Raw genomic sequence first — 21,351 nt, forward strand, 5'->3', positions numbered from 1 at the left:
GGGTAATATGACATCTGTTGGGGTGGGACATGTCCGCAGAAGGGACAGGTAGAGTTTTTATGGAATGAGCCATTTGAAATAAACTGGGGTGCCCATGGCTAGGATTTGAGCAGGTGGAAATGCTTGTGAAAGAATTTAGGTGGGGGCACCACCATGAGCTGAGCACAAGGCTATGATTCCACACAAATGAAGAATGAGGCTCCTGCAGGGTACACAGTGGAGGGAACTACTGGGTGTATAGCGCACATTTTCAGGTTCAGGCCTCAAGCACCCAGTTCCCCTAGGGAAGCTCTCACTTCACTGAGATGGGAAGGTTGCTTGGGAATGTGTGTAGAGGAAGTTTCCAATGAGGCTGAGGCTGAGAATTGAGTGCCCAGGATCCCAGCGAGAAGACCCCAGCAGGGGACTGGAAGCCAGAAGCTGTCCTGTGCTCCTAGCAAGATGTTAATGGGGAAAATGATGCCACTCAGGGAATCGAACTAAGGTCTATTAAAACAGAGTTACAAAACCCAGGTTGGTGAGTGAGCAGGGAGCCAGAGACAGTAGAGATTAGGATCCTCTTTCTGGAGGGTAGTTTGGCAGTGCTAAACAGCCTCCTTTGAAAGTGTTCGTACCTGTTGCTCAGAAGTCCCACGTCTAAGGAATTCATCTTCAGGAAATAATTAGTTATTTTCAAAGATTTAGCTTCAAGAATATTTAACATGAGGTTATTTATAATAGCAAAACATTGGATACAGCCTAAACATCTAGAGAGAGTAGATTTATTAAATAAATGATCATATATGCTTTAATATTATGTGCCTCTTAAATATTTTAAGGAAATAGTAAATGAAACAGGGAACAACAATATGTTTATATTAATCTCACTTTGTTTAAACGTGATTTTGTAACTTTAAGAACACACACACACACACACAGTTGCATTCACACATGAAGAATGCTTCTGTCAGAGTCCTGGGCTCTGGGTAGTACTTTTCATATTCATTTGCACTGACTATAATTAGGAAAAGTTTGTTTTAATATTTAAAAGGCAATGCAGGGCTGAGGGGTAGCTTGCCTGACATGGGAGAGGCCCTGGGTTCCATCCCCAGCACTGTGGGTGGGTGGGTGGAGGGATTCCAGCAGCATTCCTGAGTGTAGGCAATGGCTAAGGGACTTTAACTGAAGGGTCAAATCAAGGCACAGATATTAACTCTTCAGGGCTTGATGCCAGGCTATCTTTGGAGGAAGTTGGAAGTAAGGTGGATACTTAGAACCCAAAACCTGGGAGAGTAGTCAGGAGATTGCAAAAGGGAGACTTGAAGCAGCGGCTCTTTTAACTGAGGCACTGGGTATTGATCATGCTGAGTTTGATGTATGCAGAAAAGTCCAAATACAGACATCTAACATGTTGATGCATTTGACAGAGACCAACCCTGGCCTGGCTGAGAAAGCACAAAGGAGCAGTTGCAAAGCAGTTAAAGCAAAAGCATCTCAACATGTTCCTTTAGTGGGATGAACACATACTTACTGATGCTAGGGACATTCTCCTCCGGCATCCAGTCAGACCCTGTGAAAATCTTTCAGACTATACTTTTGATGACTTTGAATGGCAGAGAGAAATAGCTAGAGCTAAGTTTTCTTTGAGTTTACACAGATGGATCAGTTTCTCAGGGAGCTGATAGCTTCTGGGTATCCACAGTACTCTCCAATGTAGTATCTGCCTATGTCCTCATGTGTGCTGATTTACACAAGAGGGCACCCAGAGAAGACAGAGGCAAACACAAACCACATGTGTATACCCTGGGGCATACATACATGCGTGCAGAAAGCAGCTGAGAAGTTAGTTCATCCATAACATATAAATTAAGATTCCACCAGCTGATGTAGTACCTGTTATCCTAGTTACTTAGGAGGCTGAGGTAGGGGGATCATAAGTTTGAAGCCAGTCTGGGCATTTTAGGGAGATGGTGTCTCAAAGTAAATAAGAGCTGGGATCATAACTCAGTGGTAAAGTGTCCCTGGGTTCAATCCCCAGCACTCCTGCCCGCCAGTGCCAAATTTAGGATTTCCCATAAAGTAGGTAATGGCCCTCCAAAGCTTATTTTCATTAGATGAAGCCACTTTTCCGACATTTAATCTTGATAATTTTAAATGCCTTTATTGATAAAGAGTAAGTTTTATTTTAATGAATTCAAATAAGATGATGTATAAAGTCCCCAGCACGTAATCAGCATGCAGGAAAGTTTAATTCCTCTCTGTTTGAAGCAGTTTATTTTAAATGTAATTAACTTACTTATTTTAAATGAATTAATTTACCAGTGATTGAAGACATGTCTTATTTTCTTCATTGATTCCAAATTTTTAAATAAGGATGATATCATTTTTTAGAAGCTCTCACCAAGGAATTTGCAGTTGAGCAACCTCATTGGTAAAAAGGCCATTTTTTTTTTTTGTTTACAGGTTCAAGCTAGTTATTACAGTACAGTTTGATTCCTGACCAGCTTTTTGCCTGTAGTATATTGATTCTTTGATCTTATTGCCCATGCACTTCATTTCTCTCTACTTTGGCTTTAATAAGAGGAATGATCACTTGAGATGACTCTTTTTCAAGGGGCAGTTATAAGTATTAATTGATTTGTAAAATGCTTTCTGAACTGCCCAGATGAAAGGTCCCATGTCAATAGCAAATATTATTGGTGGTGTTGGTGTTGATCTCATTGTTGCTTGTTTTGGCTACTGGTTACATTCTGTTAAAACCCAAGACTAACAAACATTTTAAGACATTTTAAACAAATGTAACCAGATATTTAGCATCTGCATTGATTTAGGTTCTCTGCCAAAGAATAATTTGTCTTAAACGATAGGATTCTGGGAAAACTAATACTTGTTTATATATAGTGCTTCTGACTGAAGTTATTAACATCTCTGTGAAGTTATCCAAGAAATTCTCAAGATTCAAAATCTCTAGACCTTGGAATTAAAGCGTTCAAGAGCTGACTTTTCCACATGCCCTGGGTCTTTCCAGCCAGCAGACGGATGGCTGATTTTTAACTCTTCTGTAGACCAATGGATCTCGTCCAGGGGCATTTGGGCCCCCAGGGGACATTTGTCAGTGTGTAATGTTTTGGGTTCTTACAATTGGGTGCTGCTGCTGGTACCCAGTAGGTTCAGACCAGGGGTACTGATGAGCATCCAGGGGTACTGTGTCCATCATGAAGATATGTCGATCCCAAAATGTGGACAGTGCCGAGGTCGAGAAGCTTTCAGACGATGTTCTGTATAGAACTCTATAATTCACCTTCGGAAACCAGAGTGTTCTTCCAGATGTGTTGCATATTATTAAATGTCCTCCCCCCTCCTGGATCTCTCTGTAGGTTGGAATTGTGGGAAGAACAGGAGCTGGGAAAAGTTCCCTCATCTCGGCCCTTTTTAGATTGTCAGAACCTGAAGGAAAAATTTGGATCGATAAGATCTTGACAACTGAAATTGGACTTCATGATTTAAGGAAGAAGATGTCCATCATACCTCAGGTATGCAAGTCAGAGCATTCTCACGCGTGCCTTCCAAAAGGGCGCCTGTGTTTAATTGCTTTTAATTTTATTGCTTTTTAAGAAATGGGATGAAAAGACTGGTTCTTTCCCTCAGTAGAGCATATTTTGAATAGGTATTTTCTTTTTGTGGTGGTGGTGTTGGGGATTGAACCCAGGGCCTTGTGTGTCCTAGGCAAGTACTCTACCAACTGAGCTATAGCCCCAGCCCTGAATAAGAATTTCCATCAGATATCAGAGCTGATCTGTTCATTTGTTGTTGTTGTTGTTTTCTTGTGTGTGTGTGTGTGTGTGTGTGTGTGTGTATGCGCATAGGGGTGATGGGGGGAGGGAGGAAGAGGGGAAAAACTGATTCAATAACACCTTACTCAGATTCTGGATTCAGCTTCCCTAGGTGCTAGTTTTATCCACTGATAAGTACATAGTTCTGAGAACAGAATAGCAAATGGTCAGCTCGCGAGAGGTTCCTATATGGAAACATGGACTGTAAGTGTCTTAATGAGGGAATTTGCTGTAGGGAGTAAAGCTACCCTTTCAGGGGTGATTATCTCCATGGAGGACCCTGGTTAAACTCTGCAGCTGTGAGAGTCACATCTTATAGATGCTTTGCAGACACTTTTAGAATCTAGGCATTCATAAGTGGTTTTGATTGGGGAGGCCGTACAGAATCAGGAGGAAGGCTGGGCAAAGGAATTCCATCCCTCTGCACCTTCCTTTTCTCATCCTTACCAGGCAGCTACTGGCAGCACCTCTCAGAGCAGTTATGAAGGCTGTCAGCGTGTATAGCGTGCCTCACTGGGGGCCTCATCTGCCATGATGGCAGAGGGTTGAATTGCCATGTCTTCCTGGGCTCTGATTTTGTTTTATTTTCTTCTGCTTCTTAGTGGAAAACTTTCAGGGAGTGTTCTAGAGATTGGATTACATGCACAATAGAATCTCCTGTCACTGCTTTTTGTTCATCTATTCAACACAAATTCAGGAAGTATTTATTGAGTAATTACTGTCCTCTAGGTCAGTAGCCATGGGCACTATAGGGCCTGTCCCCACAGGCCTAGGGCAGCTTCATCCTGCCCTCCGCTTTGATGCTTATGTGTGTTCAACTCCAGTATTGCTCTTTAGGTGTTCTAATTTGGGATTTTTTTTTCTGCAAGCATACCATTGTCAAGGGGAGCTGAGGTACCCACACACATGCACACTCATTCCTGAGATGAGAAATACAGAGACAAAAGAAAAAGAACCCAGCAAATATGCTTTCTGGATGTGTAGATAAAGAGCCTTGTTGATTAGGAAACAGAGAACCTGGGTCCCCAAGGGAGGGAGAATGTGGACTTACATCTCATGATAGAGCACGCTTATAACCTACCATCCACTTCTGAAATAATTGGAAATTACTTCCAGTAATTTGGAGATCAAGGTATCCACCTCAGAACCATGATGTGATACCACCTCTCAGTGTCCACTCTAAAATATACATATATCCATCACCATGTGTTGGTGAGGATATAGAGAAATGGGAACGCTGGGCACTGGGGTGGGAATGTAAAACGCTATAACCCCTGTGGAAAACAGCCCAAGTCTCCTTCCAGAATTACAAGTAGAGTCACCAGATGGTCTAAAAATTGAAAGCAGGGTCTTCAGATGTTGGTATGGCTGTTTTCAGAGCAGCCTAGACTGGAAAAAACCCCAAGTGTCTGTCTACAGATAAATGGATTAAGAATGATTTATATGAACAATGGAAAATTGTTCAGTATTAAAAAAAAGAAGGCCACTTTGACTCATGCTCCAACAAGGATACGTTTTGAAGACATTGTGCTGAGTGGGATGAGCCAGTCACGGAGTTCTGGATGGGTCTAGAGTACAAGGCTCTGTGAGCAGCTGGGTTCATGGAGACAGTAGAGTGGCAGTTGTTGGGGCTGAGGGAAGACAGGACATGGAGTTGTTTTAGTTTTGTAAGATGGAAAAAGTCCCATGAATGGATGGTGGTGACGATTGTGTAATTGCACTCAATACCACAAAACTATATACTTTAAAAACAGTTAAGGTGTGTTTCATGTTTTGTGTCATTTCATGTTTTGTGTGTTTTTCCACAGATTTTTTTGAAAATAAGATAACCCTTTTGAAAAAAAAGATAATCCTTTCAGAAAAAAAATGGAGGAAATTTTCTGGCACACAAGATTCCATCTAGAGATTTTAATTATGACTTCATGGTTACAGTAGAAAATCAAAATTTAAATTCCCAGCTTATGTCTTTTGTTTGTACCCATCTCAGAAATGGGCCAAAGGAAATTTATTTAGCAGAGATGAGGGGTGTGTCTGCCAAGTCCTTTCATATCCTTGGATGAAAGGATCTAGAAACGTGCCCTACATTACTTTTAATGCTTCTTAATAAGAAATGGTTGTATGCTTGTGTACATAAAAGAACTCTAAATAAAGAAATAGCGTTAGATGATTCTTGGCTCTGCTGGGAATGTTTTGGAAGCACATCTGAGCAAAGACTAAGTACACCTTGACATCACCAGGTCTTGGTTCTATTCCATAAGTTCCCACCCTCCTTTTGTGCAAATGTTCTGTGTGTCTATTCCAGAGAGAATACTTACAAAACAGTGCTACGCTTTGTATCCATGTAGATCATGATCGCCAAGCATTGTAAACACGGATCCTTTATATTTTGCCTTTATCTTACTTTGTCTCCAAGGTGCAATGTTGGTTGATAGAAGAAACATAGTTGTAGTGAGTATGGCTTCCCAGGAAGCCATTTAGAGGGCAGCAAGGATCCACTGCTTCAGAGTGTGGACAAAGTATCTATAGGACCCACATTTTTATTCCTCTCTGCCTCCTACAGTGTGAGACCTGAATTAAGTCACTCAGCCTTAGTGTCCTTGTTAAGCTGTGTCTAGTAGTGACTATACCCAACAGATTCAACGTGAAGATTTGACTGCATGCAAAAAAATGTAGGTGGCCCAGTGAACAACACTGGCCATTTAGGGATGATCACTACTTAATTAAAACTGGTAGAATATTCTGGAATGAGTTGGCTCCCTAATTTGTGTTTATGTTTTTATAGTCCTTGGTGATTTTCTTTAAACCAAATTATTTAAATGTAAATAGCAAAGCAGCAGAAAAACTGTTAGATGGCCCTAGGATTAAGCCCGAGAGGGAAATCTATTGTTTTTCTCAAGAATGAACAAATGGTGAAGCCATCTCTTTGTTTTGTTTTCTGGCTTCCTCCCACCCCACTTTTCTGATCGCTGCTTTGTACCCCAGTCACCCTTTGCAAACCACCCCGCACCCCCAGGCGATGGCCCACATTCCTTGCTGTTTTCTCTTTCTGAGGACGTAGGCTGCTTCTCCTGTTTCCAGGGCTCCGGTGCTTGTGGCCACCCCTGACAAGTTACTCAGAACTAATGATTCCTCACCTTTGTGAAATCCTTCACATGTTTTAACTTCTTTCCCCACCACCTCTCACTTAATCCTCCCAATAATTCTATTGTCACCCTCATGTGACAGATTTAAAAACTGAGTCACAGAGAGCTTAACTTGCTCAACCAGGAAGTGGCAGTGCCAGGATTCCAGGCGAACTCCCGGAGCTCCTCAGCATCTGAGCCTCGCCAACACTGCTGAAAAGCTACCGAGACCGGGGTCCCCGGGAGGAATCTCCTTGCATCCTGATCCCAGTGCAGGCCCGTGTTTAAACCCCTGCACACACACGTGCCCAGAAATTAAAATCTCATAAAACATTATCACTCTGTGCCCTGCGCTCTGATATTTTCTATTATATCCGTTCTATTCTAGTTCGTATAAAAGACAAAATGATGATCACGAGCCACAAAATTGATTTCATGATCCATTGGTCGCACCTGCAGTTTTAAAACGCTGTGCCCCTCTGTTCTGCCCTGCTTGGCCAGGCTGTTGCTGCCCCTTGTGAGAAGCCTCCTTTAGGCTACCACGTCTCAGGGCAGCCCCACAGGGTAGGCTGGGCAAGCCCCATGTCCCAGGAAGAAAAACCAAGGCTTGGAGAGATTCAGTATTTACCGCGAGGCCAATGACTTATATGTAGAATCAAAACTCAGGTCTATCAGACTCTAGAAATTTTTTTTTTTTTTTTCAATAAGTGTTTGTTGAACTGAATGACATCTCATCAGATATTCTACCAATTGCATGGCTTTTCACCACTGAAAGGGATTCCCCCAAGGCTTAATCAAAGTGAATCAACATGGAGCAAAGCTGAAGGTGCCTTCTCTTAGAGCTTCGTCACTCTTTGGCAGTTTGCTGGTTTTGAAAGGCTGGATTTTTGTGTGGTTTCTTTTGCCAGAAATCTCGAGTGGCACTCAGGTCTAAAAATCATTTTGGAAGGTGAGGGTGGGGTGGGGAGATAGTGGAATGAGACGGACATTATTACCCTGTGTACGGGTATGATTGCACAAATGATGTGACTCTACATTATATACAACCTGAGAAATGAAAAGTTGTGCTCTGTTTGTGTAAAAAGTTAAATTAATTTTTTATTTATTTATTTTTATGTGGTGCTGAGGATCGAACCCAGGGCCTTGCACGTGCTAGGCGAGCGCTCTACTGCTGAGCCACAACCCCAGCCCCAAATTAATTTTTTTTAAAAAGGCAATAAGGAGAATAAAAATGTTTGACACTCTTCAAAAAAAAAAAAAAGCATTTTAGAAATGGGTTCATTTCTGTATCATGGCTCATGGTGGCAGGTACTCTCAGCCTGAGCTCCTGGAGTACAGAGCCCTTTCTCTGACAAGGACTTAGTGGCTGCAGGGGCTGAGAACACCTGTTGTCAAGGTGACTTGAAGGCCACTGGGTTTGCAGTGCAGAAATCATGTGGCCCTCTTCCCCCTACCCCCCCAAACAAGCTTTGAGGCGTGGTTTCTAGTGTTGCAACACCCTGGTGAGGAACTTAGAAGTTTGGAGGGGACATAGTAAAAGGCAAATCCAGTGCTGCCTCTTGTTGCCACCCACCCCCAATCCTGGAGCAGCAAGCTCCCAGCTCCTGGTCGTCTCTCTCTTGTGCATCTCCCCTTAGCTGATGGTTCGGGGTCCTCCTTTCTCCTTCTGAACCTGTCCATGAGCAATTCTGAATTAGGGGTTCAGGACTTAGGTACGGGCTCAGGAATGGTGATATACAGTGGTCCATACAGAGCCAGGGGCCAACCTAGAGTCACTTAAAAAAAAAACCAACACTGTGTCCTTATGAAGGGACTCCTCCATATGTGTTCAAAATTGCAGAAATAAACAAACCGACCATGAAAATATTCCCCAGAGTAGGTTGCAGAAGAGTAGAGTTCATTAGTGCTATGGATTCGAAATGGTTAATGCACTCCCCAAAGAGAACCCCAAGGTGGGGCTGTTTTCCGGGAATAGACTGCTTATCAGAAAGTATCTGGAAGAATGGATTTCAAAACCTTTTTTGGATGGATTCGTGACACCTAGAGCCCCTATCCTGTGGGCACAAAGAAAAAATGTTTTCAATTGCAGAATAATTCCATGCAAATTCATCGTTTATGATCACACCCTGAGGGTTGGCGCACATCAACAGCTATCAACTTTATCATGATCAGACAGATTTTCTCTTTTACATTGAATAGATTTTTTTTTTTATTTGTTTCAGAACAATAGCCAGGTATTTTTTAAGCAGTCCACTCTGCTATTTTGGTAGTTCTTTTCTCCCAGTTTTCTTTAGTAGGTTGAACAGGGTAAGCAGAGCAATGTCTCTTTAAGACTTCTTTTGGATTACCTGGCTTTCTTTTTCTTTCTTTTCTCTCCCCCACCCGATTTTTCTTTCTGAGAACAAAACTCAAAGAGAAAAGGTATGCTGTTACTAGTAAAGAAATACAATGGGATCCCAGCCTAATGCAGTCGACCTTTGTTTTCTGCACAGTGAAGTCTTCATTAAAGGCAGTGAAACTGCTCCCTGGAGCTGGTGACCTTTTTGTATTTAAAGAAGACTTTACAGGACTTAAATTCTTCTTCCTTTGTTGACTAACAATGTTCTTTTCTTCTGAAAATGGATGATGATCAGTTCATTCTGAGGCTACAGGATTTAAAAAAAAAACTCAGGGGCGGGAACCAAGACTTAAAGTGACTTTAGGTAACTCCCTGGTTTTTGAGACCAGGAGATGTTCGACCCTCAAAAAAGGTCCCACGGATTCTAACATGAAACAGTTGCAGCTGTTAGGACACTGGGGAAGCAGCAGTCATAGATGAATTTGCCTGGTTGGTGACCCAAAAAGATCAGGGTAAAGTTGTGCTTCATCTTGCTAGTTTGTAGCAGTTTTTGTCTTGGTCTCAGGTCTTCTTAAGTGTCTGAAGGTGAGTGGGGAGAGTTTCTTGGGATAAGTGAGGCCTGTCTCCCAGTCAATACATAGGATAGGTCTGGTGAGAGTTCTGTCAAGGGGTTATCAGTTACTGTCCTAAAGGTTTTGATGCAGAATGGCCACTCCTGGGCCACTTATCCATTATGATTTGTGTTATGTTAGTAATAGAGGGAAAATTATCTACTGAATGTGGCTCAAAGCACAAATAAAATGTGTGAACTTTCAAAACTGTTATGAAAAACAGGTTTGATGCTGGTCCTCAATTTAAATTATTATATTGAACAACAGCAATTGTTTTCCTAACTGAACCACAGCAGCTAACTGTAGGGGTTAAAGTAAAACTCTCATTAAATGAGGTTTAAATATGTACCATCACAAAAAATATACTTAGGCTAATAAATTTTGCACATATTTATGAGAGGGTTGTGTGTCCTCCCATAAATCCCCACGCTGAATGTTCTGCCTGCAAACGTTTTTACAACACTTATTTATAAGATTAGTTTATTAATTTTATTGCACAAAGGTAGACATGTTAAATAATAATATCTATCAGAAGTGATAATTAATTTGACCCTTATCTACTGTTGCAATATGTGTCTGCTATGAGCACTTTATTACCTTTGGAAGATAATATAATGGTTTCTTCTTTGGCAGGTGGATGAAAGTAGAATGAGCAGAAACCAATACCATACATAAAACACGCTGGTGTAGTAAAATAGACACTGAACAAATTGCCTGCTGGTTTTAAAGAAAAATACAGCTTCAATCACTTAATGTTTTAGTAAATCATTCTTCTCATTCAACAAGTTTTGATTGAAACTTTACTCAGTGAAATATGTATTCGGCATGTCATAATGAAAAATGTTCTTATTTGCTTAACTATTTTCTCCTGCCTAAATGAACATGAGTGATAAATTTTCCATTTAAATTGATAGTATAGATTTAAGTGGGGACCCCTCTCGCAGTGGGAAGAGCTTGAACTTCACTTCTGTGGTTTTATGCCAATCAGCAGTGACTTGATGAGGATAGCAAACCTCCCTGGGGCCCATGTGCCTAAGGTCGGAGTTCAGAACACAGCATAGGGCAGCTGATGGTCAGGGGCTTGGAGCGCACAACTCCTGGAGCTGGAAGGACTTCATGTTAGTCCCTGTTCTTTGGAGGGACTCGTCCATTTCAAGGGGGTTCCTAAAGGGGAGAAGGTGAGGGAGGGGATGTGCACAGGGCCCTGATGAAGGAATAGGGGCTTGGACTTCACTGATGCATTCCTGTGCAGTTCTCCTGAGCCACCAAACCACTATCCCTAAATCGCTAATACTAGGCCCCTTCCCATCCTTTTAGCAAAGAAAGGAAGGTCAGACTACAAAAAGCAAAGCAGTTTTTTCATACATCAGCTTAGATCTCATTTCTCAAAAGGGTTCTTTGTAAAAACCCACGAGGATCAAACCATGGATATGTTAGTGGATGTGATTTTGCTCTATGGGAGAAACCTGAAGGAAAAAACTATCCAGGTCATTGATAAAGCAGAGACCTCCTCCCTCTTCTCTATGTGGCTAGCACTGCTTCTGAGCCTATGTTCTTCTATCCCCTCTGTCTACCCATCCTGAGAGCCTCTCAGTATACGCCCCTGAGTGGGATGTCATTGTCAGTGTGGACCCTTGTGGGGAAGTGGGAGGAGAGAGAGAGGAAGGGGTGATAGCAGCCCCATTGCCCCTGGCCACTTTGTTTCTGTGAACCTTGTGTGAACAATTAGATGGATTACGAATGTTCTGCGTGTTGGAATCTCTCTAAGTTGGTATTGACCAAGGTTTGTTTTGTTTTGTTTTGTTTTAATCATCTGAAGTCAATAGAATTATGCTTATACCCCTGACAAGAGATTCCCATTCCTGTGTAGATGGTTATTCAGTCTTAAGTCTTAAATTTGTTGGTTTTAGGCAAGACCTTAAACAAAGCACCTGGGATTTTTCTGTTCAATTCAGTAGTCATTTGAAACATGGTATCTGTGGTTTTTCAGTGCTTTGGGGGCATCTTAATCAACTTTGTGCAAATAAAACACCTACTTTAATGTCTTCAATTTTTGTATTTTGTCTAGGGATGCCTGTTTTTAGGTGGCAAACCATTGACCTTCTGTGTCCACTTCTCCCTCACCTCTTAGAACTGAGATGGTGAATGACACTTCTCTTGTATTAGAGGTCCAGCCCCAGGCTGGGAGAGACTTGAGTCTGTGGTTTCCTGGAGCAGTTCTCTGGCACCTGTGGAAGAGCCAGGGCTTCTCTGCTTCCCACATCTGCACACCTCGTGGTTCTGCCATCTTTGCTGAAAGTAGCCAGTTGGGCTCTTTGCTGTTCATGCCCTTGTGTCCTGAGTGGCTCGAGCCAGAAGGGACATTTACAGTCTATAGAAGCTTATGGACAAGATTCTTTCTTGAAATTCAGAAGGAGACATGTATTTTAAGAGCAGTTTAATTGTGGGTGCCTCCTAAAGCAGATGAATAGAAGAACTATTTAAATTAAAATAATGTTATTACGTGATGTGATTTACAAAGGATTTCAGGTTACCTTACCCTTGTCATTAGTAATGAGGTTCTGAGAGACAGGTAACCCTGATACGTAGACAAGATAACATGGGGGTCAGCTAATGCAACATCAGAGGTGATCTCTTCATGAGCAGAGGTGCCACTGGCCTCATTAGTTCATGTCCCCTTTGGACAAAGGACAGAACATCCCATTTGGACACACAGAAATCCCCGATACAGAAGACTATTTTACTGATGGAGAAAATGCCAATTTTTCTTTGAAGCATAAACTTCAATTAATCATGTGGTTGGTTGGTATTTTCCAGCATCATCCAGAATTGATAATTTCAGTAGTTCCATTGATGTAACGTTCCTCAAATACGTATATTTCCCGTTTCTACTGATATTACCCAGGAACCTTTTGTAAAAACCAGATCTCCCTTTTGCACCTTCGTTTTCTTAAGAGGGCACCCTGCAATCGTTGCTTCTGTTAGTGTTCCGTGGTCTGGAAGATATGTGGAGCCCGGTGTGTTCAATGGGAAATTTGTAGAGGTGTTGTTTTATAAACAGGCATTTGCAACCTTAATCAATGATTCTAGTGAATATTGGTTTTTTGGTTTTGTTTTGCTTTGCTTTGTTTTCATAGTTTAATTCTAGCCTGAAAGTGAACATTGGAATAAAATGAGAAGAGACAACAGTAATGATATTCACTCTTTTGGACATTTAGGAGCCTGTTTTGTTCACGGGAACAATGAGGAAAAACCTGGATCCCTTTAATGAGCACACAGATGAGGAACTATGGAATGCCTTAGAGGAGGTAATTTATAAAGTGCAATTATCTTTTATTGGTTAGCATCAGTGTATATGTGTGTGTGTGTGTGTGTGTGTGTGTAAATAATGTTGCAGATAACTGAGGGCTGCTGATCAGTTTAACTGGGTTCATCACTTGGAAACATTGATAACATAAATAAAAGGTATGAATGGAAGATGATAAAAACCAAAAATAAAGCATTTTATGTTCTCATTTTAACTTTCTGCCTGTAACTCAGTACATTATCTTATTTGTTCTTATTCAGGTATCTAAGTTAGAAATTGTGTGTCTCATTTCTAGGGACTCAGTGCCCTGCAACTTTGATTTTACTGCTGTGTTCCTAGGGAATATTTGGAAGTAGAGACAAGCATTAGCTTTTCAGTATTACCTGAAAGATAGATGAGATCATACTTAGGAAATTCTTTGAAATTGTTGAGGAAAGTGTTTATAAAGGTAAGTTATACACATAGAATGTGATAATAATAATTTATTGGCCAACATGTCATTTTAATACTGAAGAGTGACTTCAATTGACAGAACCCTGTAGCCTTTGCTAAGGTTTTATACTGATGCCTTTGTTTCTAGAGGGTTTTCTATTATTTGATTAGGGGCTCACTGTAAACTACTTGCTTAAATTTCCTTGCCCTCACCGGGAAAGGATTTGAACTGTTAAGGGTGTTGTTGGTTTGTGATTACTTTGCATGTTCACCCTAGTTCTACAAATTAATTCTAAGCTACTTAATGGCAGAAACCATATCTTTGACTTCTAATCCCTCCTAGGACCTAGCTTAGTGTTCATCTAAATAAATGCTTAGTTTTCAAAATTAAGCATTTAATGAATATGTATTGAATGGTTGATCTTCATTTCAGAGAAGTATGGTTTAATAAAAAAAAACATAATTTCAGCGATAATATCCTCTTTGTTGTTATTGTTTTGATTGGTGTGTTTGTCCTTGTCACCCTTCTGGGGTTAGCTCTGAAATCTTTAATTTAAAGATAGGTTCTGCCGAAGAGCAAGCAGACTTAGAGGCCTGACAACTTCCTGCCAGTAATTCTTGCTCCTGAAGACATGTCAGTGCCAAGCCTTTACAGATCCATCCTGCTTTCCAGCAACCATGGGGATTTTATTGTCCTAAATTGGGTTGATTACTTCATCATTTCCTACCAGAGAAACAGTTGGCCTCTGGTTTCATTTAAGTGTGTGAGTCTTTCTGGAGTGAAATTGTAGGAGAGAAGAGCGAGGAGGACATTACCCATTACCCATCAGAGATGGTAGAGAAAGATAAGACAATCCCCTGCTCTTGAATTCACAGGACACACTTAACAGTGATATTGTGACATGCCCTAAGAGAACAGGAATTACTAATTATTTTTTTGTTTGCCTCACAGTTTGATATTGCTCTTTACAGATTCTCAGATAGCAAAATTACTTTAGAAACACACTGTAACATGGACAGTGAAAAATTCCTACCTGGGAGACATCTCAATCCAAAGCCATCTAACTGTAACTTACACTTATTGTTACTTGACTGTAACTTACACTTATTTCATTAAAATAAAATTTAGTAGCCTCTCAGAATTCTGACAATGAAAAGTGGCAGATAATACTGAGGTCTACCTTTGTTTAAACTGCATTCAGAGCTTCCTATAAATGGGAATAACATGGGCATATTGATGTGCACCTTGACAGACCTGCCTTCCAAGTGGATCTGTGTATTCTTTCTGGAATTGACCTCATGCTTTAGTGAAATCTTAGAAGTAAGAAATCACTCATCATTGTCTTTCTCTAAGAATTCCTTGTCACAGTGTATACTATTTTTTAAATGAAAGATTTGGTAGATTTTCAAAAAATTACGACATAGCATTATATCTGCAGTTTGGTTCCACCTATTCTTAATCATGCATGTAATCTGAAACCTGCACCTTAGAAATGTTGCCACCAAGCTAATCACATTGCTTATTTAGGATTATTTTTAAAATGAGTGATTTAAACTTTTTTTCTGCATTTTTCAGTTTTTTCTAGTGTACTTAGATACTTTCATCATCTGGTTGGTGTAAAAGGCCCAGATCTGATAGCAGGTGAAGCCCTGTGAGTTTTTCATGGAAATAATTAGAGTTTCATGACCACAAGTTTATGGAGGTTGGCGTCATTCTGATAAGTCAGAGCTTCTTACCCTGGAATCCTTGTAATCTCAGGGTCTTCTGACAGAGCCTGGCTGGGGATGTGGCTCAGTGGTAGAGCTGCTGAGCATGTGTATGGCGCTGAGCTCAGTCCCCAGCACCAAAAAGCAAAACAAACAGGAAACTTGGACTGAAAACCCTGACCAGTTCGTTTATGAGTGATACCAGTTGGAAATGGAAACCCAAACCCACAGGGTAGGCAAATGAGATTGCTTAAGCGAACACTTCAGTTGTTACCTCTCTAACAACTGAAAGTAAAAACGAAAAGTTAAAATGGAGAAAAAGATTTCTCTTATTTCTTGCTCCCCCTTCTCCCTTGGAGAGTAAAGTAACAGAGGTAGAAAAGTAAGTTTGGCCTTCACAAAGGAGAGTCCTTGGAACATTGCTCATTTCTTCTTGGTTATTTTTCTAAATATACTGAAAGTTGCCTTAAATACTACAAAATAGCTGTGAACTGAAGATATCTTATTGGAATTCATGCCAACATGGGCATCTAAGAAGCAGCAACAGCAGCTGCATAAATAGAAATTAAAACCAGAGATGAAAGCAGTGTATTAAAAATGGTCAAGGGATTCCAGCAGTTAAACTCCAAAAATGAATGAGCAGCGTGTTACCTCTGTTATAAAACAACTTTAATATTGGAATGGAAAATTGAGAGTAGGGTATGTCTTGTCAGAATGGCAGAGAAATCATCCAGTTATGTTCAACATTGATGGTATCTCTATTAGGATAAAAGTACATCTTGTTACACAGGAAACCGAGATACAGAAATCTGAACATCAGCCATGCACATACCCAGGAGCCAACCTTCCTCCACACTCTGCAGCCCCTGGGCCATGGACTTCAGTCATGGACTCCCCTCACCCCATTTCCCACTGCCTGTATTCTAGTCAAAAGCTCATCTCCATCTGTTGATCAAATTTTAGTCCCTCTTCTCCTTCCAGCCCATATCAGCTTTTCTTGTGTGAAGTTAAAAAAGTCCCATGAACAGACCCTGACATCCACATCAATCTCTTTTGAGGGTCACTGATGCCCAGGAGATACAGTGCACACAGTGGGTGACAGCATGCGTGACAATGGTTCTGGGGTGTCTTATAAGTTCAGTGTATTTTCAGTATTCGAACTGTTATACATCCATAGTTTAGAATACTATGTTATTTAATCAGTTTTCCAGAAATAAATAGTTTTTAAAAAATGTTTTGCACATTTTATATACTACTATGATATCCTGGGGGCAGCTAATTTTTATAAGGAATAAATTTCCTTTACAACAATATCTAGTAATAACGTGACATTTCATATAATAAAGTACATGTCCATGTGGATTTATTTTCTAATTAATAGGAATGGACATGTCTTGAGATGTGCTTGTGGCTTCATTCATACATTCAACAGATATTGGTTGAGAGCACATTCCATAGGCCTTGTGGATCTTGAAGCTTCTGTATACTAGTTATTAAGGCAAAGAACCTCCTCCCTCCCAACTACCCCTGGAGCTTAAATTCTTGTGAATACAGAAAATAAGCCAGTGCATATGTGATACAAAGTTAGCTACTTATAGCTGCAGTGAAGCAAAATAAAACAGAACATCAGGAGAGCTGGCTGGCACCATGTCTGTTGACCTTTCACCTCATGTCAGGCACTAGGCACTTACACATACTATGTCATGTTATACTTCACAGTGTTTGGAGACCGACTTATTGATTCTAGTAATGTCAGGTCTCATTGCAGGTTATGAAGATAAGATAGAGAAAGTTCGACTTTCTTGCCTACTTGGCGGAGCCAGGCAGGATTCAAGCCCAGGCTGTCTGGCTTCAAAGGCCCAATTTTTTATTTAGAATTTTCACCCACAGACAGGTTGGTGGAAGAGTATGAGGAGCACACATACCCTTTGTGTAGATTCCCCAGATGTTAGTATTTTACTACATCTGCTTCTTGTCTGGTACTGTCTGTCTTTATCTGGCTGAAGCATTCGAAGATAAATTGCAGATATATTCGTTAAGTTGCGATTTCCCCCTTGAATTTGTAACTCCATTCTCCTGAGACCAGGGACATTCTCCTACATAACTTGACACTCATCTCACTCACGAAATTCATTAGTGATGTAATTCCTCTATCAGATACGTCTTCTGCCTCCATGGTTCTTCCCTCCCTTCTAATGCCTAATCATAACTTGAACATATGGTAGCACTGCAGAGCACCTTCATATTCACATCATTTTTTCCCACTGTCCCTGATCCATTGATGACAACCGTCCCAGAAGACATTGTTTTCTGGAAGACATATTTCATTGTCCTTCACCTCAAAAACCCTTATTCCTCTTCAGGTAGACATTGAAACCTGAAGGAAAATAAAAAGTCAATAAGTGACCAGATGTCACCTTAGTCAGGGAAGGGGAAGAGATTATTTCTCCCAAGTCTGGCTGTTGGTCTTGAGAAGAATTCATGTACCAGGGTTCCTAAAGGCCACTTAAAAGGGACAGCTGCCACCACTAACCTTTGATAAGTGGCAGTATGGAGTGCAGATCTAGGAATCTCCCATGAGAACAATGTTTGGTAGCTTCTCTTCCTTGTAATGGAGGGGACTGATCCTAGCTGGCACTATCATTTTCAGTATAGGGCCTTGCACCACAATCCAAATCTTATACTTCAGATTTTCTGTGTTTCCCCATCTCTCACGCTAGTAACAAGAACCGATACTATATTTAATATTAACTCAGAATTCCCACTTTTTGTGGCTAGCTCTCTGTCATGAACTCAACTCAAGAGCACATTCATAAAAGTGCTTCAGCATTTTGAGAAGCGTTGCCTTTGGTGTTTTCCTTTCTTACAGTATCATTGTACCTGCTCCATGGCCATCACTCACCAATCTGCTGATTTCTTAAAGTAAGGTGTATTGACCCTTTGCCTTTCAGTATCTCTTAAGTATAGCCTTGAGTTTGGCTCTCCTTCTAAAAGGTTTCATTAAAAAAATATTCAGTGAACAAACCTCCCACCCAACGTAGTCTCACATCACCCTACAACTGTTGTTTTGCAAAGATGATTAGTATGAACACTCCATAGTCTGGGGTAAGAAGGTGTTATGCTGTTTCCTGTCGTTTGTGGGTTTCCATTCTCTGCAGTGCCTGTGTAAGACCAAAGCAGATGCATGCAACAGCTTTAGCAATTCAGGATTTCAATTTGGTAATGAACCATCTCCAGAACAGGCTCCAGGTTTCTCGATTCTGACCTGCAGAGTCCCATTCTTTGAATTTTTAAAAAAAGTTTTCCAGGTGATTAAAATATTCCACAATCGTGAAGTACCTAGGAGTATTCTTCAGAGAACCCTAGTTCCTGCAGTGACTTTGTATTTCTATTTTCCTTTATGTGTACTGAGTCCTATGCCTAGACTCCACTGTAAGATCTGTTTTACTTATTTTAAAGAGACATTCTGTATGTTGGGAGAAAGAACTTGATTATGAGAGACTCCCTAGACTTCCTGGGAGGTCTCCGTGAATGTCGCGTGGCAGGAGGAGATTCAGGTGATGGGGGCACTGAGATCATTTCTTTGCACCAGTTTCATTGAGGTGTAATTTACATACCAGAACATGCTCCCTTTATTAGTATGATTCAGTGGTTTTGGTAAATTTTTAGAGTTCTGCATCCATCTCAGAATTTCAGTTTTGGAATATTTCTGTCACCCCATAAGTTCCCTTGTGTTCGTTTATAGTCAGCCCTCTACTCCCTAGCCAACCGCTGTTCTGTTTTTGTCCATTGAAGATAAGGAGCACTTACCTTTAAACTAAAATCTAAGGAGGGACATTTTCATCATGCTACATTTTACCTGGAGAATAATTTTATTTAGCACATAGTACATTTTTAAAGTGATGTGTGCACCAGCAGTGTTAATTCATGACCCAGCGCAAATAGTGCCTGTCGATGGTGACTGAGAAGCAAGTGGGTCCCCTTAGGTTTGTTCTCTGTAAGTCAGACAGTTTCTGTTCTGAGTTGACTCAGCCATCTTTCTAATGAATGCCGACTGGATACACCTCTCACCATCCCGAGGCTGTACACTTAAGACATGCCTTCTGAGAGAAAGAACTTCAAAGCTCTAATGTCTAAGAGACTTGCCTGCTTCAGTGGTAATTTGTTTAGGAAAATGTTGTTCTTCTGTCTGTATCTGCAGGTACAGCTTAAAGAAACCATTGAAGATCTTCCTGGTAAAATGGATACTGAATTGGCTGAATCAGGATCCAATTTTAGTGTTGGACAGAGACAGTTGGTGTGTCTTGCCAGGGCAATTCTGAAGAAAAATCGGATATTGATTATTGATGAAGCGACCGCAAATGTGGACCCACGGTATGGAGCTGAAGTCGACGTAATAGCAAATATGAATTTCTTTCTTTCAATTGATGGGTGAAGGATGTGAACAGTGATGAATACGGATTTTAAATGTGGTAAATGAGAAGCATGTGATGATGCTGAGAAATGTTTCTAAGTTCTTTGTGTACCCCCCAAAATGAATCTTGATAATCTTTATTCTGGAAAACAGAGGAAGAAAGGATGTGTTTTACAGTGCAGTTGATGTTACAGGTGGAGCATTCTAATTAAAAAAAATCTGAAATGCTTCAACATCCAAAACACTCTGAGTCCTGATGTGACAAACACAAGTGAAAAATTTCACACCTGAGCTCATGTGACTCAAAATACAACACATGATTTATTCATTGTCCCTGGGGGGCGGGGTAGACCCTTTCCCCTTTCACTGCAATACATAAACTTTATTTCATGCCAGAGTTATTAAAAATATTGTACAAAGTTACCTTCAGGCTATGTATCTCATTTTATATATGCACATGTTCCAAAATTCCAGAATCCCTGATGCTTTGGGTTCTAAGCATTTCAGATAAGGGGTCCTCAACCTGGATCAGGCACCTTGTGCAAACTCATTCCTGAATTTCACTTTTGATAGTTTGAAACAGTTTAGAAGGGAACGTATTTTCCATTGTTTTATGAATATCTTACAATTTTGATTGTTGAAACATTATTAAAAATACTGTATGATCTTTTTAAGTCATAAGTCTACTTTTCCCATCTGGACTGAATCAAATTTACCTTCTTTCATTCCAGAACTGATGAGTTAATACAGAAAAAAATCCGGGAGAAGTTTGCGCAGTGTACTGTGCTCACCATTGCGCACAGGCTGAACACCATTATTGACAGTGACAGGATAATGGTGAGTCCTTCCCCTGTGGAATTCCAGAAGCTTCTATGTATGTTAATTTTTTTCAATTTATCCCTTATGTTAAAAGTTGACAGAAATCCCCCAATAAGTTACTCTGATAATCTTTCCTCTCACTCTTGACAATAGCTCAAGTATCTAATTGCACATTCATTGCTATTAAGGAATATTGCCAGTACATCTCTTTGCCTATTTTTGTATTAAAAATTTATTTGAGTTGCCATTTTTCTTTTAGATGGCCAACTAATGAAAATACCCCAAATGTAAGAGATGGCTGATGATGCCAAAGTTCATACTAGAGTGGGGTGGGATAGTATCATTTCTCTCTGTGTCACGGTTGTTTAGCTTTTCAGAAAAAAAAAAAAAATCAGCCTTTCATTTATAATGCTGGGAAGTTGTTGGCTAAGGTTCCAGTTTCTCAACTGTTTGGACATTCATAAGGTGTTCTGTCAGAAATGGGTGTGTGAGACGATCCAGAGAAGAACATTTTCAGCAAAATATTTTGTGCACTGTTGGTGGGAATGTAAATTAGCACAGCCATCATGGAAAACAGTAAGTTGGTTCCTCCATAGGATCGAACAATTTCACCTCTGGGTATATGTCCAAAGGAAATAAAATCAGTATTTCTAAGGTGTATTTACCTACCCAGGTTCAGTGCAGCCTGATTCACAGTAGCCAAGGTATAGAACCACCCTAAGTCTCCATCAGTCGGTAAATGAGTAAGGAAACTGATATTTATACTCAGTGGAATACTCTTCAGCCTTA

At 40.5% G+C, this 21,351-nt stretch overlaps 1 protein-coding gene across 2 annotated transcripts in view; it reads left to right on the forward strand.

Annotated features, from left to right (window-relative positions):
- Positions 1 to 21,351, forward strand: part of Abcc4 (ATP binding cassette subfamily C member 4) — a 223,627-nt gene that overhangs the window by 182,772 nt on the left and 19,504 nt on the right. For both annotated transcript variants that reach the window (XM_046454929.2, XM_046454930.2), the window contains 4 exons: positions 3,357 to 3,512; positions 13,102 to 13,191; positions 19,531 to 19,703; positions 20,475 to 20,580. In XM_046454929.2, coding sequence (XP_046310885.1) covers positions 3,357 to 3,512; positions 13,102 to 13,191; positions 19,531 to 19,703; positions 20,475 to 20,580 — 525 coding nt within the window. The remainder of the gene's footprint in view (positions 1 to 3,356; positions 3,513 to 13,101; positions 13,192 to 19,530; positions 19,704 to 20,474; positions 20,581 to 21,351) is intronic.

The sequence above is a fragment of the Marmota monax genome, unplaced genomic scaffold (genome assembly GCF_021218885.2).
Source record: "Marmota monax isolate L192 unplaced genomic scaffold, Marmota_monax_Labrador192_F-V1.1 WCK01_AAM20220418_F8-fsc00026, whole genome shotgun sequence".
Taxonomy (NCBI): domain Eukaryota; kingdom Metazoa; phylum Chordata; class Mammalia; order Rodentia; family Sciuridae; genus Marmota; species Marmota monax.